This window comes from Carettochelys insculpta, chromosome 18 (assembly GCF_033958435.1).
Source record: "Carettochelys insculpta isolate YL-2023 chromosome 18, ASM3395843v1, whole genome shotgun sequence".
Lineage (NCBI taxonomy): Eukaryota > Metazoa > Chordata > Testudines > Carettochelyidae > Carettochelys > Carettochelys insculpta.
Genome location: NC_134154.1, coordinates 1,713,965 through 1,737,710, shown reverse-complemented (window position 1 = coordinate 1,737,710; position 23,746 = coordinate 1,713,965). Strand labels below are relative to the sequence as shown.

General features: G+C 63.8%; 1 protein-coding gene across 4 annotated transcripts in view; it reads left to right on the top strand.

Moving 5' to 3' along the window:
* The first annotated feature begins 2,451 nt into the window (after window positions 1-2,451).
* The window catches only part of EMID1 (EMI domain containing 1), a 45,112-nt gene continuing 23,817 nt past the window's right edge, over window positions 2,452-23,746 (top strand). For 3 of the 4 annotated variants that reach the window (XR_012647986.1, XR_012647985.1, XM_075012536.1), the window contains exons 1-5: window positions 2,452-2,636; window positions 2,796-3,133; window positions 9,802-9,915; window positions 10,753-10,856; window positions 22,638-22,760. Coding sequence is in view for 2 of the 4 variants with exons in the window: in XM_075012536.1 (XP_074868637.1) it covers window positions 3,015-3,133; window positions 9,802-9,915; window positions 10,753-10,856; window positions 22,638-22,760 (460 nt within the window). In the remaining 2 variants the exon portion in view is untranslated. The remainder of the gene's footprint in view (window positions 2,637-2,795; window positions 3,134-9,801; window positions 9,916-10,752; window positions 10,857-22,637; window positions 22,761-23,746) is intronic. The other variant, XM_075012537.1, reaches the window with a different exon arrangement.

The window sequence follows — 23,746 nt, the reverse complement described above, 5'->3', positions numbered from 1 at the left end:
CCAGCACAGCAGCCTCTACCAGAGCAGGCAAAGGCAGAGCGGGAGCCAGCAGCTGGCCCACGAGGGCAGCCGCTTCGGCAGGGAAGCCAGGCTCACTGCTGACAGCTGGGTGGCGCATCCTCCACCACGAGGAATCTTCCAATTCCAGCCAGCGTCGGACGCCTTTTTCTACGACATACCCTGCTGCTCAGCCAGCAGCTCTGGGCTGGCTGCCTGTGGTAGGATCTGTGCTGGGCAGGAGGTCAGCTGAGGTGATCAGAACCCGAGGTCTGGAGCAAACACTGAGCTGCCTTCATGGCCTCCTGCTCCGTTCTAGCCTCAATCTTCGGCGCACTCACTAAACTGCCCCTTCCTGGGGCTGTGTCTGCCAGGAACCCGTGGGCAGGCTCGGCCGAGCCAGGGGCTTCACAAGTGCTGAGTCTATCTATAAGAACTGCCATCCTGGGTCGGATCGTGGCCCACCTGGGGGGGAGGGTAGCAGGCAGGCTCCTGGTGTCTGTGCTGACAGGTCAGGTCTACACCGTGTCCCTGTCACCTGATCACCACCTGTTCTCCGGGCAGGGTGAGAGTCATGTCTGCCTGCAGGTGGGGGCAGGGCCCGGGGACCCCCTCCCAAGGACGCAGGGTTTGCAGTTTGGGTCAGTGGCTCTCAGCCCTGCACTGTGCCCATCACACCCCACCGTCTCAGAGACTGAGCTCGGGGTCCAGCTGGGCAGCAGCAGGATGGGGGGGCCGACCAGGGGCCTGATCCTGGAGGATGCTAGGAGCAGTGGCTGGCCTGCTGACCCCATGGTGTAGACCAGGCTGGTGACTGCCCAGAGTGGCACAGGCCAGGTAGTAAGAGGTAGTACCTAGGGGCCCCTGTTGGAGGCCCTCAACCTGCAAGACAGCCCCAGCTGCAGAGGGCAGCCCATCTCCTGCCACACACTGCCGGGCCAGCTCCTGTTCTCGGGGGACTGCTGCCCTCTAGGGGAACATCTGTGGCTGGCCCCTGCCAAGGGAGTCCACCGTTGTGTGGATGCCGGGACCCAGCTGGAGCTCTGGCACTTTTACAGCTGTGGGGGCAGCTCCAATCAGTCCCACAGGGCCATGTGGGCAGGTCCAGGCCTCTGTGGGGCTTGTATTTGGGGGCAGTGCCCCCCAGCCCTCTAGCTACGCCCATGGGACAAATCTTGAGAGCCTTTGCCTTGTGGGGAGGAGCCGTGGGCAAGGGGGTGGCTGCAGAGTGAGCGCGTTGGCATCCCTCTCCCTGCAGGGGCAGAGCCGGTGCTGAGGCCAGGAGCCGCGAGTGCCGGCCCAGAGCCGCAGGTGGGGCAAGCAGCCCGCCCGACGGGCTCACCCTGCACTCGCTGCTCCCAGAGCCACAAGTGGCCGGACTCCAACTCGAAGTGGGCTGTTCCCCGGGCGCAGCGAGCCCAGGGCCCGGCCGCTGGTGCCGGAGCAGAGGCCGAGCAGAAGGGAGGGCGCGTCTGCTCCAGCTCTGCAGCTGAGACCTCCACCCTCGCTTCTTTCAGCCGCGCCCGCAGCCTTGGGAACTGGCCTGGGGGGCGACAGGAGCGGGCGCTCCTCCCTCTGGGGCTGAGCGAGAACCGGGGCAGCGCTGGCCCTGCCAAGGCCTCCCCGCTGGCTGCGCCTGGCGGTGGGTCTCCTCCAAGCCCTGGAGCTAGGTGGGGCTGGGAGAGAGCCGAGCCGGGCCGGCACTGGAAGCCAGGGGGCTCCAGCCCTCCCACGGCTAACTCACCTATCGGTGACATTACCGGCAGCAACTGGCTGGTGGTAACAAGACAGGGTGTGTGCATGTGTGTTGTGCATGTGCATATGTGTTGTTTGTTGTGCATGCGTGTGTGTTGCGCGTGCATATGCGTGTTGTGCGCGTGCATTGTGCACGTGTGCTGCGCATGCATGTGTGTCGTGTGTGTTGCGCACATGCATATGTGCGTGTATGTGTGCACGTGTGCTGTGCGTGTGCATGTGTGTTGTGCTTGTGTGCACGTGCATGCGTTGTGTGTGCACGTGCACGTGTTGTGCGCGCGCGTGTGCGTGTGTGGTGCGTGTGCGGTGCGCGTGCACATGTGCTGTGGGCATGTGTTGTGTGTTGTGTGTGCGCGTGCGCGTGCGAGCACAGGAGTGCAAATCTCCTGTGCGTACGGCAGGGGTGGCGACACAGGTCCCGCCAGGCAATGTGGTGCTTTGCCCTAGCCGCCGGCCCCGCCAGAGCCGTGCAGCACCCCAGGGGATCGGTCCCTCTCCCTTCCTGGCAGAGGACCAGCCTCTCTGCTGTTGCCGAGCCCGGGCAGGGGCCGGAGCCGGAGCCGGAGCTGGGGCGCTGCAGCCGGCTGGGGGAGGAGACTTGGTCCCCGCCGGCGGAGCAAGCCCAGGAAGTGACTCGGGGGAGGCCGGCTCAGCACTTCCCCGCCCCTTGCTCCCAGCGAGGCCGGGTATGAAGTCAGCCCCCGTCTGGAACATGCGGGACGGGACTGGGGCGGTGGGGAGCTGGAGGAGGGAGCCAGGCGGGGATTGCTTGGGTGCCTCACGCCAGCTGAAAGAAGGGGGCAGGACCTGAGTCCCTTCTCCCTTTGCCAGCCCTCCGGAGCAGTGCGGCTGGGCAGAGTGAGCTGCTCTGGGAGCTCTGGGAGGTGAGTGACACCGTGGGCGCATCTCTCCCCTGCAGCCCGGAGGGGCGAGCCCTCTCCTTGGGGGTTCAGCTGGCTCATTGCACAGAGCACAGCCGCCTCCAGCTGCTGCTGAGCCGAGCCGAGCGCGCCTTCACGCCAGCTCTCGCTTGTGTTTTGCAGGGCTGCACAGCGCCGAGCCCCGGTCTCCCCTGGCAAGACCTGCCTCCTCCGCTGCCGCGCCGGCTCAGCCTGGCCGTGCCTGGCACCAGCCCCTGTGCCAGGGCAGCGCCTCTGCTCTCTCAACGAGACAGCCGTGAGCGTGGGCCTGGGCTGGAGGAGGCACAGCGTTTGAGAAAGATCAAGGGCTGCGTGTGAGCTCTGGCCCCGCGGACGGACCCGATGGGCTCACAGCGGCTCAGCTGGAAGAAATACCTGCCAGTGGCTCTGTGGCTGTGCAGCCTCCTGCCCCAGGGGAGCTGCAGCTGGAGCCCGGCAGGACTGCAACACGCCGGCCAGAGGTAAAGACTGAACGGGTGCGTCTGAGCCGCGGGCCGCCCGACTACGCCCGTGCTGCTGCGGTGCGGTGGTGGGGGCCGGGCTGGGCCAGGCAGCGCATCAGGAGACCCGGCCACAGTGTTCGGCTGTGCTGCTGGGAACCTTGGCAAGGCCAGGGGCTCGCCAGGTGCCGGGCACTTGTGCCCCCCATTCTGGGCCTTCCATCGGCCCGCCTGGGCGCCTGGCTCTGCCCAGCTGGTGGGAAGAGAGCTGCTCGGTCACCGTCTGCAGAGAGGAGCCGGCAAGCGGGGCCGGGCGTGGCGTGGCGTGCGGGGCCCTTAGAGCTGCCCTGGGTCGGCCTGTGGTGGCTCAGCGCGTCCCTGCAGGAAGGCCGGGTGGGACCAGCCTGCATGGGCTGAATCCCTGTGGATGAGCAGAGCCCCTGGCTGGGGTTCGGGGAGCCCGGGGCTGCTGCTTGCGCTGGGGCAGAGCAGGGCCGGTAAAGCAGCGCCCCAGCCAGTGTGGGGAGCCGTCACTGGGCAATGCCGCTTCTAAGGAGCATCTGGCTTTTTCTGGCTCTCCGGGGAGGGCTTTGCTCTGCCGATCTCTCCATCCGGCCGGCCGGCGCCAGCTGGGTCAGTGACACCCAGAGCAGAGCTGCTCTCCCTGGGCCAGGCAGCCCCAAGCAGTGGGCGAGGACTCCCAGTCAGAAGGAGCTTGGCCCAGCCCAGCTGCGGAGCACTGTGGGCTCAGAGCAGAGGCTGGCTCAGGCCCACCCATCGCTGGTGGTGTTTGGGTCGGAGGAGTGCACCCGCACCAGGGTGGTAGGAACACCCCCTCAGTCCTAGCTAGGGGCTGGCCTGGGCCTGCAAACGCTCTGGGCGCTCTGCGGTCATGCTGCTGAGGCTGGGGCCAAGCAGCTGCTTTCCCAGCCCAGGCCGGGAAGCACCAAGCAAGGAAGCAGCCAGCCAGGAAATGGCACTGGATCCCGCCCCCCCCGCCGCAGGAATCAGGCCAGCAGTGAGGGCTGGGCCTCATCGCTGGCTTCCTTTGCTCAGCCCACCCAGCTGTGGCTGCTGATTCCCAGCCTGCCGGAGGCTTGGGAAAGGTACTGCTTGAGGAGTGGGCTGCCCTGGCCGTGGGCACAGCTGTCATGGTGCACCTGGCCTGAGCAGTCCCCTGGAGGGGCGGCTGTGCTGGAGAGCCACCTGCAGAGACGCCTGGCGCCTGGGCCCACACCGGCCCCCCAGGGGCTGCAGCAGGCAGGCTCCACTCTTAAACCTCCGCTGCCTCTGTAACCGCCCAGAGGGGGCGTGAGCCTGGGCCTCGTGGAGCTGTGTGTGAGCTACAAGGCAGGTGGCTCCCAGCTCAGGCAGTGGGGGAGACTCACCCCTTCTTGCTGTATGTGGTCTAGGTGCGGCCACATAGGACCGTGACCCACCCCCAGGTGTGTGGGTTACACGTCCCCTCTGGGCCGCCCCTGCCCCACTCCTTGTTGGCTGCCTTTGCTGTGTGCCCGGCGGGCGCATGAACTCCAGGATGGCGTCTCCACTGCACAGCTTCCTGCCCTGGACCTGTGCAGGCTGCACCCTTTAGCTGCTGCGCCGTGGAGGGCTTGGTTGGTGCCTCCCCGGGGCGTGCCGCTGTGGGAGCCCTGGGCAGCCTCGCCCTCCCTCGGGGGATCCCAGCCTGGGCTGGCTCCTCTGATTTGCCCCCAGCCGTCCAATACCCATGTGGCAAACGAGGGGTGTATTGTGGCCAAGATGGCTGGGCGCGCTGTGGGGGGGAACCACGTCATGCAGCTCTCAGGGCTGCACGGCTCTGGCAATGGCTTCAGTGAGTCAGTGGGGGCATGGGGTGTGGGTGCTGGGCAGGGGGGCAGGGCACTTGGCTGGGGGGGTGGGGGTGAGGGGCAGGGGTGCGGGGAGCTTGGCTGCAGGGGTGGGGGAGAGGGGAAGGGGGGCGGGGCGCTTGGCTGCGGGGTGGGGGCGAGGGGCGGGGTGCTTGGCGGCGGGGGGGGGATGGGGCGCTTGGCAGTGGGGGGGAGGGGGGAGGGGCCACAAGTGGCGACTGGGTGTCCTGCTGCCAGACCCCCTTGCGTTAGCCCCTTCTGCCTACCCACCTGACTCCACGTTCCCTGGCAGCGAAGGGCCGGGGCCGGGCCTGGGAGCCTGTGTACTCGGCACCGAACTCCGTTTCTGCTGCTGGCGCCCAGGAGGAATAGTTCCCCCAGTCGGTGCCTCAGTTTCCCCACTGGCTAGCAAAGCGGGATGAGACGGGCAGGCAGGTGAGGTAACATCTCTTACTGCACCAAGCCCCCAGACTGGCTGCGCTCTCCAGCGCACGTGGGACAGGTGGCCACATGCGTAAGAGAAGAGGGAGGCAACAGGATGTGTCACAGGTTGTTTGAATGGGCCACAAAGCAGCACAGGGCCTTCAGTGCCAGCGCACTGGGACTGTGAATCCCCAGGCAGCCGGACAGGTTTCGGGCCGGGGGGCTGAGCTGGCCGATGGCTGGTACCAAGTAGCTGTTATGTGTTCCCCAAACTTGCCGTCACAGGCGGGAACTCTGAGGCGCACAGGTTGGTGGGGGGGTGTGGAATGGCAGAGGGGCAAGTAGGAGTGTAAGCGTGCGAGGCCGGGGTGGGGGCAGAGGGGGGGTGTGGGGGTGTAAGCGTGCGAGGCCGGGGTGGGGGCAGAGGGGGGGTGTGGGGGTGTAAGCGTGCGAGGCCGGGGTGGGGGCAGAGGGGGGGTGTGGGGGTGTAAGCGTGCAAGGCCGGGGTGGGGGCAGGGGGCGTGTGGGGGTGTAAGCGTGCGAGGCCGGGGTGGGGGCAGGGGGTGTGGGGGTGTAAGCGTGCGAGGCCGGGGTGGGGGCAGGGGGGTGTGGGGGTGTAAGTGTGCGAGGCCGGGGTGGGGGTGTAAGTGCACAGCACCGGGGGCAGGCTGAAGGACTCAGCTTCTCACCCTGTCCCTCTGTGGCTGGCCAGACACCTCCCCGCGCTGCTGGGCCTGCTCCTGAGCAGCGCCCCGGGCTGCCTCTCCGCAGCCCACGCGGCCCCCGACTCGAGGGGCAGCGGCAGGTTTGGGCGGCTCAGGGGCAAGTCCTGCCTGAGGAGCGCCGGGCAGAGGGCGGGAAGTGAGTGGAGAAGGGGAGCAAGTCACCTCTGGAGCTCTTTGCTGTGGCTTTCAGGCTTTGGCAAGGAGCTCCCTGCTGCTCCACACAGAGGGGTTTGGCCCCTCTGGTCCCCCTGCCAGTGAGTGCCCGGCTCCTTCTCGCCCAGCCAGGCCGTCTTTGAACAGGCAGCACCGCCCCTCCCTGGCAAGCCCTTTATTCTCCGGCCAGGCGGCTCGTTTTCAAAGGGCTTCTCCTGGGAGAGCAGCCGGCGTCCCACGGGTCACCAAACAGCACAGCGCTCCTCTGCCGCTCCCCCACGCGGCAGCTGGCCAGGCTCGGCACGGCACGGCACGGCACGGCACGGCACGGCCAGGGGAGTTCCGAAAGGTGTTTTCCTTACGCTGGGGAAGGGCATTTCCCACAGACCAGCTCAGCCCCCAAACCGCCCCAGGACTTGGGACTGCTGCAGGGCTGCGCACCGGCCCTGGCGGGGATGCTGATTGACTTGAGTCGGGCATTGCGTCCAGCTGCTCGGTGTCCGCCGGGGCGGGAGCAGGGTCTAGCACAATGCACGCTGCTCAGCAGGCACCCGGCCCTGGCCCTGGGACAAGGCAGCAGCGTGGAGGGCCCCTGGCAAGGGCGCAGGCAGGCCTGGGGCGGGTGCAGGGTGTAAGTGGGTGGGGCAGCAGCCTGCTCTCTGGCGGGGTGGGGATGGGAAGGGAGGGCAGGGGGCTGAGGGCACAAGTGGCGGCTGGGCTGGGAGACTAGGCAGCAGAAGCCGGGAATTAGGGAGACTGACGGGCTCAGCTGTGCCTGGCTGGCCACAGCCCGTGGGCTGCTCCCTAGTGGAGTCCCGGCCGCTCCCAGTGCCCAGCCTGCAGCCCTGTGTGCCCCTGGCGCACTCGGGGCACTAGGGTAGGGCAGGGCTGTCGGTCACAGGCTGGGGCGGAGCGACGCCTAGGGCAGCGGCCTGGGACCTGCCCCACTGCTGGGGCTCTGGTTGGGACAGCCCGTCCCTCGGAGAGGGAGGGTGACAGCCGTCCCGTACTGGGTGACGGTCCCGTGTCCGGCCGCCTTTCTGGCCTCCCCCACTTATTTTTAGCGGGACTCATTGGCCCGTATTTGGGCCGTCCCGCCCCGCACCCTCCCTCCCTTTCCCGCCAGCAGCTGCACAGGCACAGCTTCTGGCGGGAGTCGCTTCCCCAAGCCTTAGGGAAGCCGGGGCATGTGGGCGCTGCCCCATCCCAGCTGCTTCCCCAGGGCTCGGGGAGCGCCTGCGGCTGCTGCTTCCCCAGGCAGTTGGGGGGGGACCAGTGGCTGCTGTCTCCTTCCCAGCTCCCTGGGGCGTGGAGGAGCCGCCCCTCCCTGTGCCATATGGGGTCGCCCTGAAGAGCGGTTGTTGGCTGGCAGGGGTCAGGTGGCGCAGCACCCTGGGCACTAAGCTGTTACAAATCTGGAGGTGCTGAGCTCAAGAGCCTGGGCCCATGGCCCCTTGCGTGGCTGTGCCAGCGCCGGAGGAGCAGCCAGTGGGAGCCGCAGAGGGACTGGTTCCTGTGCCCACTCCCCGCACAGTGGCTGGCAGGAGCGTGACAGTGCCAGTGCCAGTGGGGGGAGGGGGGCGCCAGCTACAGCCACGGAGCAGGTTTGTGCAGGCGAGCCGATTGCCAGAGCCCAGCAGCACTGGGAGTGAGAAGCCAGCTGCCTTCCCCCTCGTGCCAGGGGCTCAGCTCCGCCTGCGGGGCGCTGGCATCTGCCCTCCCGCCGCAGGAATCCCAGCGCAGCTCCCACACGCTGAGCTCTGACATTCCAGGGCCAGCGGGGAGCGGCCCAGCCCCCCCACCACAGTGCCGGGGTGCGTAGCTGGGCCGAGGTAGCGGGGCCCTTGGGGGAAGGAGTCACGGCTGCAGTGGCAGGAGCTGGCGTCTGCCAGGCAACCCAGGGGCTGCGCTGCCCAGAGCCCATCGCCACCAGGCGCCACATAAAGGAGCCTTTGTAATGGGGCGGGGGTGGAGGGGGGCCCAGCCCCACTCCAGGAAGAGCAGAGTGTTGCCTGCGAGGCTGGAGCCCATGCAAGGGAGGGAAGAACTCACGGCCTTGGCCAGCTCGTGGTCCCCTGGCCCGTCCCGGAGTCAGGGCTGGGCTGGCGCCCCCCTGGCACCCCTAGCACCGTGCTCCACTCCACAGCCCGGCTGGCAGGAGGAAGGGAGCCCAGGACGGATATGTCCAGTGAGCAGGGGTTCCCAGGCCGGTTCACAGGGACTTCCGCAGAGGAGGTCCCCCAGGACTGACTGGGGCTGGGGGCCCCTGCTCCACGCCCCCAGAAGGGTGGAAAGGGCAGGGCTGGGGCTAGGCCCCCTAGGGACTGGTTAACCCCTGCTTGCCCGTCATGTGCCTGGGTCAGGTCTCACTCTGTGACACAGTCGAATCGTATAACTTACATACAACGTGTCACCCCGATTTTACCAGGACAAGGGGGTTATGGCTTTCCCAGGGACGGCTCGTAAAGCACACTTGGCACTAAACGTGTCAGTGCCCCGTAGGAAGGGAGAACCTGGGGTGCCCTGGGACGTGCACCCGTATCCCCAGCAATATGACTGGCGCTGTACGGGCCTTTCTCTCCCGTACAGGGGAGGGGCTGCGTGTGCAGGGCCAGGCCTTGTTCTGGCAGGCTCCAGATTTCCCCCGCTTGGCGGGGCTGTGAGGAGAGGCCTGTGGAGCAGGAGGCCTGGAAGTGGGGCTTGTGCCTTAGCACCCGTGGGAGCTCACTCCGCAGCCTGGGGCCGTTCGCCCCTTCAGGCGGCCTCAGCAAAGAGGCCGGGATCCACGCATGGCTGGGACCTGCCCGGCCCCGGGGTGCAGATCTACCAGGGCGCAGGGCTAGTGCTGTGGGACAGGAGCACTTTTGGGCCTGGCCTAGGTTTAAAGGGTCGGCTGATGCAGCTACAACCTGCGGGTTCTGCAGCAGTGCCGCCCTCGCGCCCAGCATAGACGTTGCTAATTGGTGGCACAACACCTCCGCTGCCCTTGTGCTGCCCAAGGCCCGGCCCTGGCGTGGCGCAGCGCCAGTGAAATGGCCTCTCACAGCGCCGAACGCAGCCGGGCTCCCAGCTCAGGTGGGGCCTGGAACAGGAGAAGGGCTGAGCAGCCGGAAGAGGCCCGGCGCTTGCTACTCTTGGGTGAGCCCCCTCGAGATGCCGGCACATCACCGGGAGCACTTCCCCTATGACACTCAGCTGGCAGGTGGTGGGAGGGTTTTCAGGCTAAGGTCGGGGAGCTGCTGGGAGCTGGAGACACGGCAGGACAGATTCAGGAGCCCTGGAGGACCAGCCCGGTTCCTGGGAGATGTGGCCTTTGCTCCAAGATGCCGGGGCTGGCGCATCCAAAGGAGAGCGTTGGTCAGCAGCTGGGCCCAGCCTGGGATCTCTGTGCTTCTCCCACTGACTGGGCCCTGGGAGGCTCTCCCTGGCCATTGGCCACCCATACATGCTGGCCCAGCGCCAGCACTCGTGGGGCACAGGAAGGGCACAGGTGGGCTCAGGAGCAGAGTCTGAGGCAGCCGGTGTCGGTCTCTTTCAGGAACTGGTGCTCCTACGTGGTCACCAGGACAGTGTCCTGCCACGTCCAGAATGGGACCTTCCTGCAGAGGGTGTTCCAGGGCTGCCGCTGGCCTGGGGGCTGCAGCGGAGGCAGGTGAGAGTTCTTCCACCCCCCCGCCCCTGGGCAGAGTCCCTGCTGCAAGGCGGGGGTTGACTCCCTCAAGGCCCCGTACATCTGCCTTGCTGGAGCCCTCTCGGATCGCAGGGCAGCTCCTGCTCAGCCTCAGCCTCAGCCAGCAGGGCAGCCACGCCTGCTGCTCACTTCCCTTCCTGCAGTGACCTATGGGTGCCATCCCTGCTGCCCCGGGGCCCAAGAGGCACAGAGCGCCGGCTCTGCACTCAGCTAGTCCACTGCTCCCCGAATGTCCGTCCTGCGCCTCTGGCCCCAGCCTCGGCGGCTGGGCTGGTTGCTCCATTAGCTAACCCCGCTGTGATCCTGGAGAGCCAGCCAGGCCTGTCGGGGCTTCCCCGGCACTCTGCTGCAGGAGCAGAGGCTGTTGTGCCAGGCCAGGGCCAGGTCCTCCCACAGCCCCAGCCCGGAGGGACCATCTGCTCCCGGCCCCTCAGCCTCCGTTTCCACGAAGAGTCAGGCTGCCCTACAGCCGGACATGCCACCGTTCTCAAGGGAGGTGGCTTTCATTGCACCGGCCCCACACGGAACAGCCTCTGGGGAGAGGGCAGCGTGACTAGCCCCTCATCCCTGCCCCACGTTGCTCTGCACCACCGGGGGCCTCCGCAGGGCTCAGCAGGGACTCCTTCCCTCCCCGGGCAGCGCTGGAAGCGGGCAGAACAGCCAGGAACAAGCTGCCCCCCATGGGAAGCATCAGGCCTGCGGCTGCTGGAGGTGGGGACGGCTACCTCAGGGCTCCTGGCTCTGAGGCGCCCCTGAGAACGGCCCCAGCTGCTGACGCCAAGCCCTTGCTCCCCACAGCTACAGAGCCCTGGTGAGGCCCGCGTACAAGGTGGCCTACAAGACGGTCACCGCGCTGGAGTGGAAGTGCTGCCCTGGCCGCTCGGGGCTCAGCTGCGGGGAAGGTAGGAGAAGGCGGCGACAGGACTGAGCTGTCTGAGCGCTGAGGGGGCCTGGAGTCTGAGCCTCTCCCGTGTGGGGCAGGGAGGCGATGGGCGGGGGACTTGTGATCAGTTGTTAGATCAGACTGTGCTGGTGGCAAGGGGCCGTGGGGCAGGCCCTCAGGTGGGCAGAGATGTGGGGCAGGCTGTGGAGACAGGCCCCCAGGCCTGGGCACTGCAGGGCAAGGGGACTGACTCAGAAGCTGTCGGAGTTGGGGGGGGTGTCACCCAGAGCACCCCGGAGCCGGCTGGGGGAGGACAGGGCTGCCAGGCTGGGTAGCACTCCTGCCTGCGCTCTCCTGGAAGGGTGGGAGGGGGCTTGGTGGTGGTGCAGGACGGTTTGAACTGTGCCCTGGAGTTGTGCCCCCACCACCAGGCAGACAGGTGAACTGGCCCACGGCCACGCGCTGCTGAGGCAGGTGGGCTCCAGCCCTGGCGGAGGCGCCACGGTGGGGAGGTGGCTGAGCCCAGCTTTCCCCTCCAGAGGGTGGCAGGAGATGAGGGAGGAGAGGCTCAAGGGGGTTCTATGTGTGCCCCCTCCCCGAGCCTGCTCGCCCCCGTACTAGCGCGGCCGCAGCAATGCTGACTCGGGCTGAGCCCTGAGGTAGGAGATCCTTAGGCCTGGGCAGGCGCTCAGCGCACTGGGGGAGGGGGAGCAGCTTGGAGCCCCTCTGCAGCGGCTCAGCTGCTGCCCAGGAGCAGCGCCGGTTCCGGCTGGCCGTGTTCCCAGAGGTTTCGTCGCGTGGCATCACTTATAGTTAAACACCCGTCTTTAATGCCGGGAGGCGCCAGGCAAGCCTGGAAGCTGGCAACCCCCCGGCCCAGCCACGCCGCTCCTGCCCGCGTGCCAGCTGGGAGCAGGGTGATCAGAAAGCCCCTCTCCCCAGGGCGGCCGCGAAGAGCGCGATCGGTCCGGCTGGCCGCACAGGCCGTGAGCAGAGGCACTGCTGCACCAGAACAGCTCTTGCTGGGTGACTGGCACCCCAGCCGCAGCCCCCTCGTAGCCTCTGCGAGCCAGGGACCCCTTGGCGAGTACCGGCTCCCCCACATCACGGGGCGTGCTGGCCCGCCATCCCCCCGAGTGCAGTGCGGGGACAGTTTGCACTGCTGGAATCCTGCCCGGGGAATGCAGAGCTCCTGAGGTCCCAGGTCACAGCACGCTCTGGGGTGGCTTCCTCAGAGCTTTCCTCCTCCTAACTGGGGGGTCTGGAGCACAGCCAGGCTCTACCGTCCTAGTTCCTTCAGTCCCCTTTCTTCCCCCACTGGCACGTGGGCCTTCCAGCTGCGGAGCCTTGCACTGACCATTCCCAGCAGGACGGGCCGTGCTGCTGAGGCTGGCCTGCCTCTGGGCCCTGGATCTTGCGGAAAGGGGTCCGTGCACTCTGAAGGATGTGAGTCGGTGCTGTTCTCCCCTTGCTGGAGCGCCTCGGGCAGTGCTGGTAGGGACAGCCAGTGTCTAAAGAACCTTGCCACAGCTCCCAGGCTCATGGCCCCAGCGGGACCCGAACCCACTCTGTATAAAGTGTTATACGGGGCCAGCTTGTACTGGCCACCCACTTTCTTACGCAGAGAGAGTTATGGACAGCTGCTTCCAGCCCACCCCCTCCGCTCTCCCAGCATCCTGCTAGCAATTATTCACGCTGGCTTTATTAATCAACAGACCTGATTTTATTAAGCCTAAAAAGAAGGATTTCAGTGGTCATAAGAGATAGCAGACAGAACAACACTGGTCACTAAACAAAATAAAACAAAACCTGCCAGCTGAGCTTCATACGCCAAGAGAACTGGTTACAAATGATCATTTTCACCCTGGTTCCTATTTGTGGTAAAGCCCTTCTCAGGCCAGAGAGGTTCTTTTGGACCTGGGTCCAGCAGGTCTCCTCCACCCTTGGCCTGACAGTCCCTTTGTTTCCAGGTGTTTTCGAGTATCCTCTGGGGATTGGGAGATAGTCTAGGAAGCCTTCTTAAGATCAGCATTGCTTGTTTCCCGGCGTTAGGGAGAATTTCCCTAGGACGGAAAGTCTCTGTTTAGTCCCCACCCCTCCCATCCACGTGGAAAAGTACAAAATTCCAGGGGATTCCAGCATTGGGTGACATGATCCCAAGTCTTGGTAGCACCAGAGACCATGACTCAGTAGCGGGGCAGATCAACTGCAATTCTCACCCAGTCAGTTGTCTCTGGCTAATGGGTCTGCGTCGGGCATATCTCAGACTGCTGCACCCTGCCCGCGCCAAGCGCAACAGCCAGAATTAGAGCCAAGTATACAGGCCGTCAGCAGACTCTGCTCTGTGCCACAGGCAGAACACAGGAGGAGCTAAGATGTCCCTACGCCCCATGCACCTGTGGTGTCAGGAAGGGGTTGCGATACCCCCAGAGCATCCTGCCCGGCGCTCAGCACCACATGATGCAAAAGGTGAAAACCGCCCAGGTCTCTGCCAATCTGATCGGGGAACAGTTCCTTCCAGACCCTGAACCTGGCCATCAGTGTGACCCTGAGCATGTGCAGAAGACTCCCCAGTCAAGCACCTGAGACAGGAAATTCTCTGCTACACCTCAGAGCACTGGCCCAGCCGTCAGTGTCCCGTTGCCTGCCTGCTGGGGCTCTCACGCGTCCGAGGCAGGAGAGAAGAAACGCTTGGAGTATGCTGGCTGGGGTGGAAATGGTCCCTTCCTCACCCAGCAAAACCTCTGAAATAACGAGGCTCAGGAACATGAGAAATGAACTAGACCAGATCCTGCAGCACCTTGTCCCGAGCTCAGCCTCCACATGCAGCCCATGGAGGAAACGCAAATGAAGCTGGCCCTGTGCATCCAAGGGGCTGGCAGTGCACACGCGCTCAGCACCGCAGGGCCTGAGTTCTGTCGCAAATTTGGCTCCAGTTCTGCGTGTTGAGTCCTTGCAAATATGGTGCTTGCCCCTTATTGTTTGTTTGCAGCAGCACTTAGGGGCTCTAGGCGTGGTCCGGGAGCCCTGTGCACTATGTGACTGACTTGACTTAAACGCTTGTACTCCGGGAGGAGCGAGGCTCATCTACAAGTCTCCTCCACTTCCCTCTGCCTCGAGACAAAACCTCTAGCTGGCGCCAGGAGCACCCCTGTTATTGCCCTTCAGTCTTAGCGGATCTTCTCCACGTTGTCCAAGATCATCATCTTCTGCCTCTTCCTCACGGGAGAGCTTGACGGATGACACTGGATGATGGCTTTCGGAGAGAGTGGCCCAGCCACCGCCACTGCCTTCTCTTGATTTGAATGGCAAGTGGTTCTTGTCCTGCTCTGTTCCAAAGCTCCTCATTTGTACTAGGCACTGTACAAACAGACCTCAAACAAATGCTCCTGGCTCCCAAAAGCTTCCAGCCTATCCATCTGCCCACATGAAACCTTGAAAAGATGGCCCGCTCCTAGCTGAGCAAAGCAAATCAACTAGTATAAGCCAGCTGGGCAGAAGTCCTGTGTCTGAACCATCACGTTAGCTGGGCCATTCTCCCAGGTCAAGTGGCTGCTTGCCAAATCCTGAATCAGCGATTCCCCCATCCAAAGGTCCAGTGGACACCTAAGGAGGACTGGCTGGGTAATCGGTAGAGTTGCTTAGATCATGGGAAGTAGGCAGGGTAGAGCAGGTATTGGCCAATCGTTTTTTCCCCCGTTGGAATATATTTTGGTTGAAAAAATGGCTGATCAACCCAGGTGACCAGCAGAGACAATAACAGTGACCTGCTTTGTACAGTACGTGTTGTACGTCTCCAATCTGGAACTCTCTGGTCTGGCAACACTCATAATTCAGCATGATTTGAGTTAGCCGGACAACCGCTTACCAGGGGTGTGGCCAAGTTTCCCACACTCCCATTAAGTTTGTGTGCAGCCTCCAATCCTGGCTCTCCGTGTTCTGGGCTGTTATTTAGCTGTAATTTACCCCCTAAATGTCTTCTCAGAGCCCAGTGCGCAGTAGATGTGTTGGTAATGTGCTAGGGTGATAGGACGGGTTTCTGGGCACAGCTAGAGAAATCAGTCCAGGGCACCTTTGCTTAAAATCCAGACTATTTACAGCCCCAGGCTGGGATCTCCTTCTCACTAAGGCAAATCCAGCCAGCCAGAAGCTGCACAAGCAAACCCACAGACTTCTGAGCTGCTGTACCAGCCCAGACCAACAACCCCCAAACTCAAGAGAGCGGTTATTAAATCTGTTTCACCCAGCGCTGCACAGATTTTTCCAGACCCCAAAGGGCCCAGCCACAGCCCCTGGTCGATATATACTTGGATCTTACCCAAATCACCACGTAAGACCCAAAAAACCAGAGTGAGAGTGAAATAGTTAAAGCAATACTCCATGTGCATTAATTCCAGTCGTTAGTGCAGGCCAGCGACGTTCTACGCCAATTCTTGAAAGTCTTGCAAACACCCTTTAGAAGGACAGGCCCCCAGTCCAGACAGGCTTAACTCTTGAGGACTGAAGAGCAAAAACAGTCCCTGCCAGGGCCCATCTTACAGGTTTTCGTATGCGGAGGGAAAATTCCATTCTTCTGCCACAGGCCTCGGCTCACCGCCTGCCCCGGTGGGTCTTTGTGCTGAGTTCCCATTTGTTGCAGTCCCAGCAGGAAAACCCCCTTTCACCAAATGGGCGTTGGCCTTGTCTGGGCCTTTGCTCAGTCTATTGTCCTGGCTGGGGTGGAGCCCCACCTCCCTTTGCGAACCTCAGCCCGGAAGCATTTCTCACACACTGGCAGAGCTGAACGTCGATAACGTTAGGTACAAACATGACACAGACACATAAGCCGTGTGTGTAAATTCAGCGCATCGTTAGCTTTCATTAAACACCTCGTACGACCCCTCGGTACAATATTTGGTGCCAGTAGATACAATGGACACACAAAATGGTTTCCCCATCCACATAAAATCCAGTCACGTCACAGCCGGACAGTACTGACCTCGCGTCATTCAGCAACTTCTCTCCTCCGGCACCACTCAGGTCCCGAGGGTGCCAGGCGTGAGAGGTTCAAGCCATACAAAGAAGAAAGGGGCGATGCTTTCTGGGCGCATCCCCTCAGCCTTCATGAGGCCACCTCATCCCTGGCAGCTTGCCAGCGAGGCAGACAGGAACTGCAAGCAAGATGGGACCCCTGGTGTGAATTGTCATTACAGACACCCTCCCCAGCCTGCAGAGCGAGTGGGCCACGTTCTGCCGGCTTGACACGGCGAGGGCTGTGGGGATTCGAGGGGGCAGCCAGCAAGGTCCAAGTGAGAAGAGGGAAGGCTAAAAGAAGGACTCGGAGAAGAGAAAGCCGGGAAGGCCGGAGAGAGACGGGAACTGGCCAGTGAGAGAGGTTGGGAAAAGGCAGGGAGAAGAGGCAGTGTAAGCACCACCATGCAAACTCCGGCCTCGGAGCGCAGCCCAGCGCCGGAGCCTCCGCAGCACGAGCTACAGGCCAGCGGGCTCCCAGCTGCACTGCAGAGGAGACTGGCTCTGTCCCTGTAAGCGGGCCAGGGGCCTCTACCTGGGTGTGTGGGTTACGCCAGGGTGGGCCCATCCTCCTTCTGTTCCCAGTCCCAGGGAATCTGGCCGCGGGCTGGCCGTCCCCGCCGGCTGGCCTTGGAGCCAGCTCCAACGACGTCATTCCCCCGGCCCCCCAGTGCGGAGGAGCTGACAGAGGGAAGCCATCAGTCCTTCCTGTTTGCTGAGTCCTTCCTTCCTGGCTCAGCTCCCTGCCTCCCCAGCTGTTTCAAATGCCCCTCCCGGGGGTCTCACCTTTGCTCTGCCAGCCTCAGCTCATTAGCAGCCCCACCGGTGCCAGGTGGCGTGGGACCACGGCGGCCCGGGCAGGGAGGGACCCCTGCGGATCAGGCTCTGGCCAGAAGCTTGGCACACACCAGGGCAGGGTTTATTTATTCAGCTGGTCTTAATTTGAGAGGGAGGAGGGAGCCTCCTTCCTCCCCCCTTCGCCTTCCCTCTTCTCAAGGCAGGAAACGCGAGCCCCTCTCCCCGTAGCACGTGGCTGACGGGACCCAGCTCGGTCTGCAGGCCGGAGCCCCTGCTGCGCACTGTGCGCCCCGTGGGAGCCGAGCCATGGAGCAGGGGGCAGGCCTGGCTCCAAGGACGCATCTATGGCTTGGCAACTGGCACTGCCAACGGGGCACAGACGCCCAGCTTGTCAAACCCAGGCCGGCTGCCGAGGGCTGCAGCTGCCCTGCTGGGCGCCAAGGGACAGTGAGACCCAGCCGCAGCTGTGCAGCAGCTCGGAGCCAGTGTGCTCCTGTGGCAATAGGAGTCGGGGGGGAGGGCCAGAGCAATCGCCAATCAGGGCACAGGTTTGGTGCGTGCAGTGACCAATGAGAGCAAAGGGGAAGTCTGTGCAGTGACCAAAGAGGGGAGGTGTGGTCTGGGCTGTGGTCTGTGAGTGGAGATGGGGGTTTGTGCAGCTCGATGGGAGCGAAGGGGGCTCTGGGCAGTGCAGGGCACTGGAAGAGGGGACCGTGGCCCTCCCACTTTTACTGGCTCCACGGGGGCGGATGGAGAGGCCGGAGCGGCGGCAGGGTCTGGGGGAAAGAGGCAGTGCTTTGGTGGTGCAAGGGTGCAGCCCGCAGCGAAGGGAGGGGCGGGGCCTTGGGGTAGCGCAGTGCAGGATGCACACACGCACTCTTGGTGCAGTGTTCAATGGGAGAGGAGGAGAGGGTCTGTGCAGTGCCCAGTGCGTGGGGAAGTGCCCAGAGCAGATCTCTCTGTTATGCGGCAGCCCAGACTGCAAAGTAAGAATTAGACAGGCCGTGTGGGAGAAACGGGGCGGGGGCTGGAGCCTGGGGACCCAAGGAGCTCAGATCTGCACGGCACCGCACTGCATTGCCTGGCCTCGGCCCCGCACACCACCTCGCAGGACAGGCTAGTAAAGCGTGTGGATTTTAGAGAGGAGAAAACGCCTCTGAGAATGGAAACCACTTGCCAGGGTAGCTGTGGCCACACAAGACATGGCTGGCTCCAGCCTCCCTCCACCCCGCCGGGCCCCCAGAGCCAGGGCTCAGGGAACACCTTGGCTCTACTCCTCTATTGTCTTTCTCCGAAACTGGCTCTGGACCAAGCAGCCCCACCCGGCGCTGGCCCCTTCCCTTCCCTGCCTGCCGGCGCGTAATTCCACCAGGCGGGTCTCCGCGGGAGCAGCTGCCTGAAGCCCAGGGGAGGGTCAGGAGGGGGTGCCCTGACTTGGGGGATGGGAGAAGGTGGGGTCAGTGTTTGCCTCCCTGTGGGGGTCAGGAAGCTTTCCACCCCCCAGCTGGGGGCTGTTAACCCCTTGGATGCTGGAGTTGAGACCTGTTGTAAATGCAGAGCAGTCTGGGGGAAGGGGGTCTGGAAGCAGCAGGCATGTGGCCTCAGACCCCTTTGGCCCAGCCCCAGAGGCCAGGGGATACCAGCTCCGCAGGGCCTGTGTGCTACGGAGGGCGGGCAGGGCCTCGCCAGCACCTCTGACGGGCAGCCTGGCACCTCGTGGCAGAAAGGGCGTTCAGACCTAGCTGGCCCAGGCTGTGACTTCCCTTCCTGCTCAGGCCGCCTGGCTCCCTTCCCTGAGCTGGGGCACATGTACAGCCTGAGGCCATGCAGGGCCCAGGGGGCCTGAGACCACAGGGTGCCAGGGGCCAGTGCTGCTCAGTGGGCATTCAACGTCCCATCAACGATGCAGCAGGGCCCGCAGGTTCCCTTCCTGGCTTCACAGGCTCCCAGCAGCGCCCGGCGTGTCCCTCCGGCTCCTAAGCAGCCAGGGGGACACCGCATGCTGCCCCGTCCTGAGCAGTCCCACCCACGCGCTGTCACCTGAGGTGCCCCTGAGCCTCCAGGTGGCCCCTTCAGTGGCTGGGAGCATCAGCATCACTCCCCAGTCCCGTGTCTCTGAGCCCAGCCCGGGTCAGCGCATCCATCGAGGGCCCAGCTGGCAGGGCCGGCATCTTGCCGCCCTTGTGGAGGAGCGTGGCGGGACTCGGCTTGTAGCGAGCGTTCCTTTCCCTCTGAGGGCTAATGACCTGCTGGATGGCCGGGCTGCGGAGAGGGTCCAGCTGGGAGCTTTGGCATGAACTCCATGGCCAGGAGAGGGAAATACCCGGGTATGTCAGGCCCTCCGCAGCCCCGGCACCTCTTAGCCTGAGGCGCAGGAGAAAGGCCCCTGTGTGAGCCTGAGCAGCCGCACCAGGCAGTCCCTGGCTTGGCTTCTGCTGTCCCCGCAAGGGCTGACGCTCTGCTCTGGGAAGACGAGCGAAAGGGATTAGCCAGCTCTGGGGCTCATAGATGCAATACCGGCCTGGCCCCCTCCAGGGCTAGGGGCTGAGCTGAGTTCACACTGCCTGATGGCCTCTGGGAAGGGCTCCATCCAGCCCCAGCAGACAGGGACCGTTTTGCCAGGCACAGGTGTTCGGCAGTCGGCAGGTCCGGATTCTGCAGAGATGCTCTCTGGTTTGTCCGTCTCTGGGGACTGTCAAAACAAAAAGCAAAGTAGCACTGTACAGACTAGCAAAATGGTTTATTAGGTGAGCTTTCCTGGGGATTGTGTTTTCCTGTGGGGTCGAACGTTCCCGTGAGTTCCGAACGTGGAAGCCGCGATTCCCCGCAGGCCAGGAGGCCGGGAGCTGGGCTCAGAGACACACACTGATAGCACAAGCCCTGCAGCACGACCCAAAATACCAGCACCTCTGCCAGCTCCTCCGCCGCTGGGTGCCCCCGCGGAGCCGGACGTACCGGACGCAGGCGCGGGGGAAACAGCCTTGTCACTGAGATTCCAACCCAAGCTCCCTCTGTGATGGAGTGGGGGGAGTGCATGTGTGAGTCAGGCTGGATGTCTGAGGCAAGCAGCAGCTCCCAGTGGCTAAGGATGACCCTGGGGCTACAACTGGCAGGTAACACCTCTGCCCTGAACAAAGAGGAGGGAGGAGCTGAGCTTTTTTTTTGAATCAGGGGCGGCAGTTAGGAAGCTAGGGAAAGAGGAGCTGGAAGGCAGCCAGCCTGAGGAGGGGGAAGCTACATCCCAGAGGGGCACCCCTCGGGGTCTTCTCCCCAGGACGGGTTGGAAGGACTGTCTCTGGCTGCTGTACTGTCGCTTCTGTAAGAAACTGGGCCTCTGTTGCCTAATAAACCTCCTGTTGTACCTGCTGAGTGAGAGTCACTCCTGCCAGCAGACGGGGTGCAGTGCAGGGGAACCCCTGAACCCCATCACACCCTCCCCGCACGTCCTCTGCAAAGATGTGGCAGTGCAGGAAATCCAGGGTGGCTGTAGGGTTCCGCTGGGGCTCCTTCCTCCAGCTGGTCCCAGCTGGAGCCTGGCACCAGGCCAGGAGCTCAGCTCTCATCTCGCGAGGGGGAATTCAGCTTGGTTTTCCTCAGGTGGCCATATCCCTTGGTGCCCCAGCTATCCTCACTATGCGGCTGCCCCTGCCCAGAGCCGAACTGGGCCAGAGCCTCTCGGCAGTGGCACAGGCTGAGATCTGCAGTGTTCCTTGTGGGGCCAGAGAAGTAATTCAGTTCAGAGAGTGGCGTCACTCCAGCCCCGCTCCGAGGTGGCTGAACTCTCGCTGGCCCTTCTATTTCTGCCTTAGACAAAACAAAAAGCCCCATTTAGCCACTAGCTAGTGCACCAGGCCCACGAGCTTCCTGTCCTTCCTCTGGAAACGTGACCGTGTCGGCTCAGCAGGGCTGACCTGGGCCAGAATTACCGCTGAGTGGCAGCGCCTGCCGAGGGGCGGAGCAGTTCTCACTGGGCACAGGGCAGCCAACTCCTTAGGGTACTGGGCTGCGGCAGGGGGTCCCCCAGGTACGTCCTTCTCACGAGCTTCGGCTCAGCAGTGGCAGCGCAGAGCCTGGTGGCAGCCGGCCCTGAGCCCGGTGGGAACAAACCTCCCTGCCCAGCAGCGCGTTCACGGGTTTGTCCTCTTTCTGCAGACCCAAGCCCCCGACTCCGCCACGCGCTCCCAGGTGGCAGGACTGACCCAGCCCACCTGCCTGCACATTCCACCGGCAGAGCAGCCCCGTGGGATGCAACGCTGAGCAGCCTGTCTGGTCCTCACACCCCACCATGCCCCACCTCCTTCTCCAATGCCCCTGTACATCACCTTCCCCTGCTACCATCCCCATGGGGTGCTGCACCCGTCCCCTCCTCCACTCCGGGCCTGCCTCCCAGATGCCCTCTTCACTGCTCCTGCCCCCACAGCTGTTCCCGCACCCACCCAGGTGTCCACTGCCCTGTTCGTCCCCCGATCCCATCTTGTTTCCCCATCCACTGCCTGACACATACTGGTGCTCAGCAGAGTTCCCTGTAAGCTGAGACCCAAGAGAAAGCCAGGTGCCACCCAGCTGCTTAGCAGAGCACCCACAGCCAGCGGCCTGTGCTTCAGCTGGGGGTGCGCAGCCATATGTGCCTCGGTGCACATAATAAAATTTATTCCACACAAGTATGGAAAAAAATGTCTGGACTGTTTCTCCATTGCCAACTGCAAGGTGCCAGATTTACTCTTGGAGCCGAGTTTTTGTCAGTGTGCAGGGAAGAGAAGCGCCCTCCCCCTGCACGTGTGGCACTGGGGGCGGGGGGAGGCTGAGGTGTGTGCACAGTGCACGTGCTCATTCACTATTGTCGGGGGGAAGCTGGGAGGTGCACAACCATGCAGCGTGCCTGGGAGGTAGCATGGCTGGAAAGTTGCAATGTAGCTTGGAGGTGCAAGACATTCAGACGTGTGGTGCAGTGCCATGGGCGATTGAAATGCCAAGGGGTCATGCAGTGCAGAGTTGCAGTGTAACTGGCAGGGGCCTGGGCATGAGCAGTGCAGGGACGCAATGCTGGGAACAGGCAGGACCACTGCCTCGTTAGAGCTGGGTGGTGAGCTGGGGGGAGCGATCAAAGGGCCCTGCCCCCTGGGCACTGCAGCTCTAAGCAAGGGGCCAGAGCTGCCTACAACCCCCAGCCTGGCGGGCGGGGGCAGGAGGGGCCGGCGGAGGAGACTTGTGGGGGGAGGGGAGATGCTAACCCCTCTCTCGGTTAGCCCAGCAGGGCCTGGGGAGAAGCTCTGGCTGGCTCCTTCACGGTGCCAGGCGGCTCTGGGGAGCAGGGACCTGGCACCTGCACTAGCCCAGGCACTGGCAGAGCCGGTCGTTCACCTCCATGTCCACGCCCAGGCTGGTCCATCCTCCTTTGCTCCCAGCGCCACTGGGCTCACGACTGAGCGCCGAACCGGCTCTGCTCAGAAACGCCCGCTGTGCGCACTGTCCCTCTGCTCTGCGTGGGGAGAGGGCCGGCCTGCCAGGTGGGGACGCTGCAGCCAGGGCTCAGGGGACCACGGCCCGCAGCCAGCCAGCCTCAGGCTAGCAGTTAGTGCACTGGGGAGGCCCAGGATGGGTGGGTCCCAGCTCCCTGCCTGGCCAGCTGCACCCCTCTTGTCAGGTGTGATCCAGCCCCCTGGGACCAGGCAGAGCCCTCTGTCCCCTCTCTCACCGCTCAGTCCCGACCCCTCACCCCTGGTTGGCCCTGGCCAGTGTCTGACCCTGGGTCTCTCAAGGCTCGTGGGTGTTACTGGCTCTCTCGGGAGCCAGCCCCGGGTGCAGCAGGGGAGGAGATGATCAGCATCTGTCCCACAGGGCTCAGCTCTGGCCCCAGTGGTCAGACGGAGCCAAGAGGCCCAGGACAGGTCCTGGGGGTCACTCGCCTCTGGACAGTCTCCCTGGGGGTCGAGGTCCAGCGCAGGGCAGCCTGGCACTGCAGAGTGACTATGGCCATCTGTTTGCTTTGCAGAAACCAGCGGCTACACTGCCCCTTGGGCAGCCGGGCGTCCCGGTGCGCTGCAGCACAGGCCCCGCCTCCGACCCGCAAGCTACTCAGGTGCGTCTGGGGAGACGGCCCCACCTTCCCGTGGCGGTAAGCCAGGCCAGGCTAGAAACCCGCATCTTGGCTCCTCCCCCAGCCCCGCCCGGCCCCACCTGGCCCTATTTCCAGGGCCGTGGAAAGCATGGGGCAGAGCGAGAGTAGTCCCACTGGCAACGAGGTGGGAACCAAACGCCTGGCGAGTTCAGTGGAAGCCAGGCTCTGGGCCTAGGCTTCTCTAGCTGCTTGGGCACTGGGTGGAGCAGGGTAGCACCTCGTGGGAAGGGCCAATTGGATCCATATCCCAGTGGCACGTGTATCCCTCCATCCTGTCCTGTTGGGTGGCAGGAAGAGCCCAGGGCTATGGCACTGCAGCATCCCCCTTCCCCTCGGCCCCAGCCCGCAGCACCGGCTCTGCTGCACTGGCTGAGTGTGATGGGGTTCAGGGGTCCCCCTGCACTGCACCCCGTCCGCTGGCAGGAGAGACTCTCACTCAGCAGGTACAACAGCAGGTTTATTAGGCAACAGATGTCCAGTTTCTCACAGAAACAACAGCCTAGCAGCCAGAGACAGTCCTTCCAACCTGTCCTGGGGGGAAGACCCCGAGGGGGGCCCCTCTGGGGTGTAGCTTTCCCCCTCCTCCGGCTGGCTGCCTCCCAGCTCTCCCTTTTCCTAGCCTCTAACTGCCGCCCCCGATTCAAAAACCCCAGCTCAGCTCCTCCCTGCTCTTTGTTCAGGCAGAGGTGTTATCTGCCAGTTGTAGCCCCAGGGTCATCCTTAGCCACCGGGAGCTGCTGCTTGCCTCGGACATCCAGCCTGACTCACACATACACCCCCCACTCCATCACATCTCTCCCCCCTTCCAGACCGCACTGAGCGGGGTCACTTAGCCAGTGACCCGGGGAAGTTCGGGGCCCTCCCTGCGTGACAGGGCATCGGCTATGGTGTTGTTGTTCCCCTTGACGTGGACCACCTCCATGTCGTAGTCCTGCAGGAGCAGACTCCACCGCAGGAGCTTGGCGTTGGCCCCTTTCATGTGA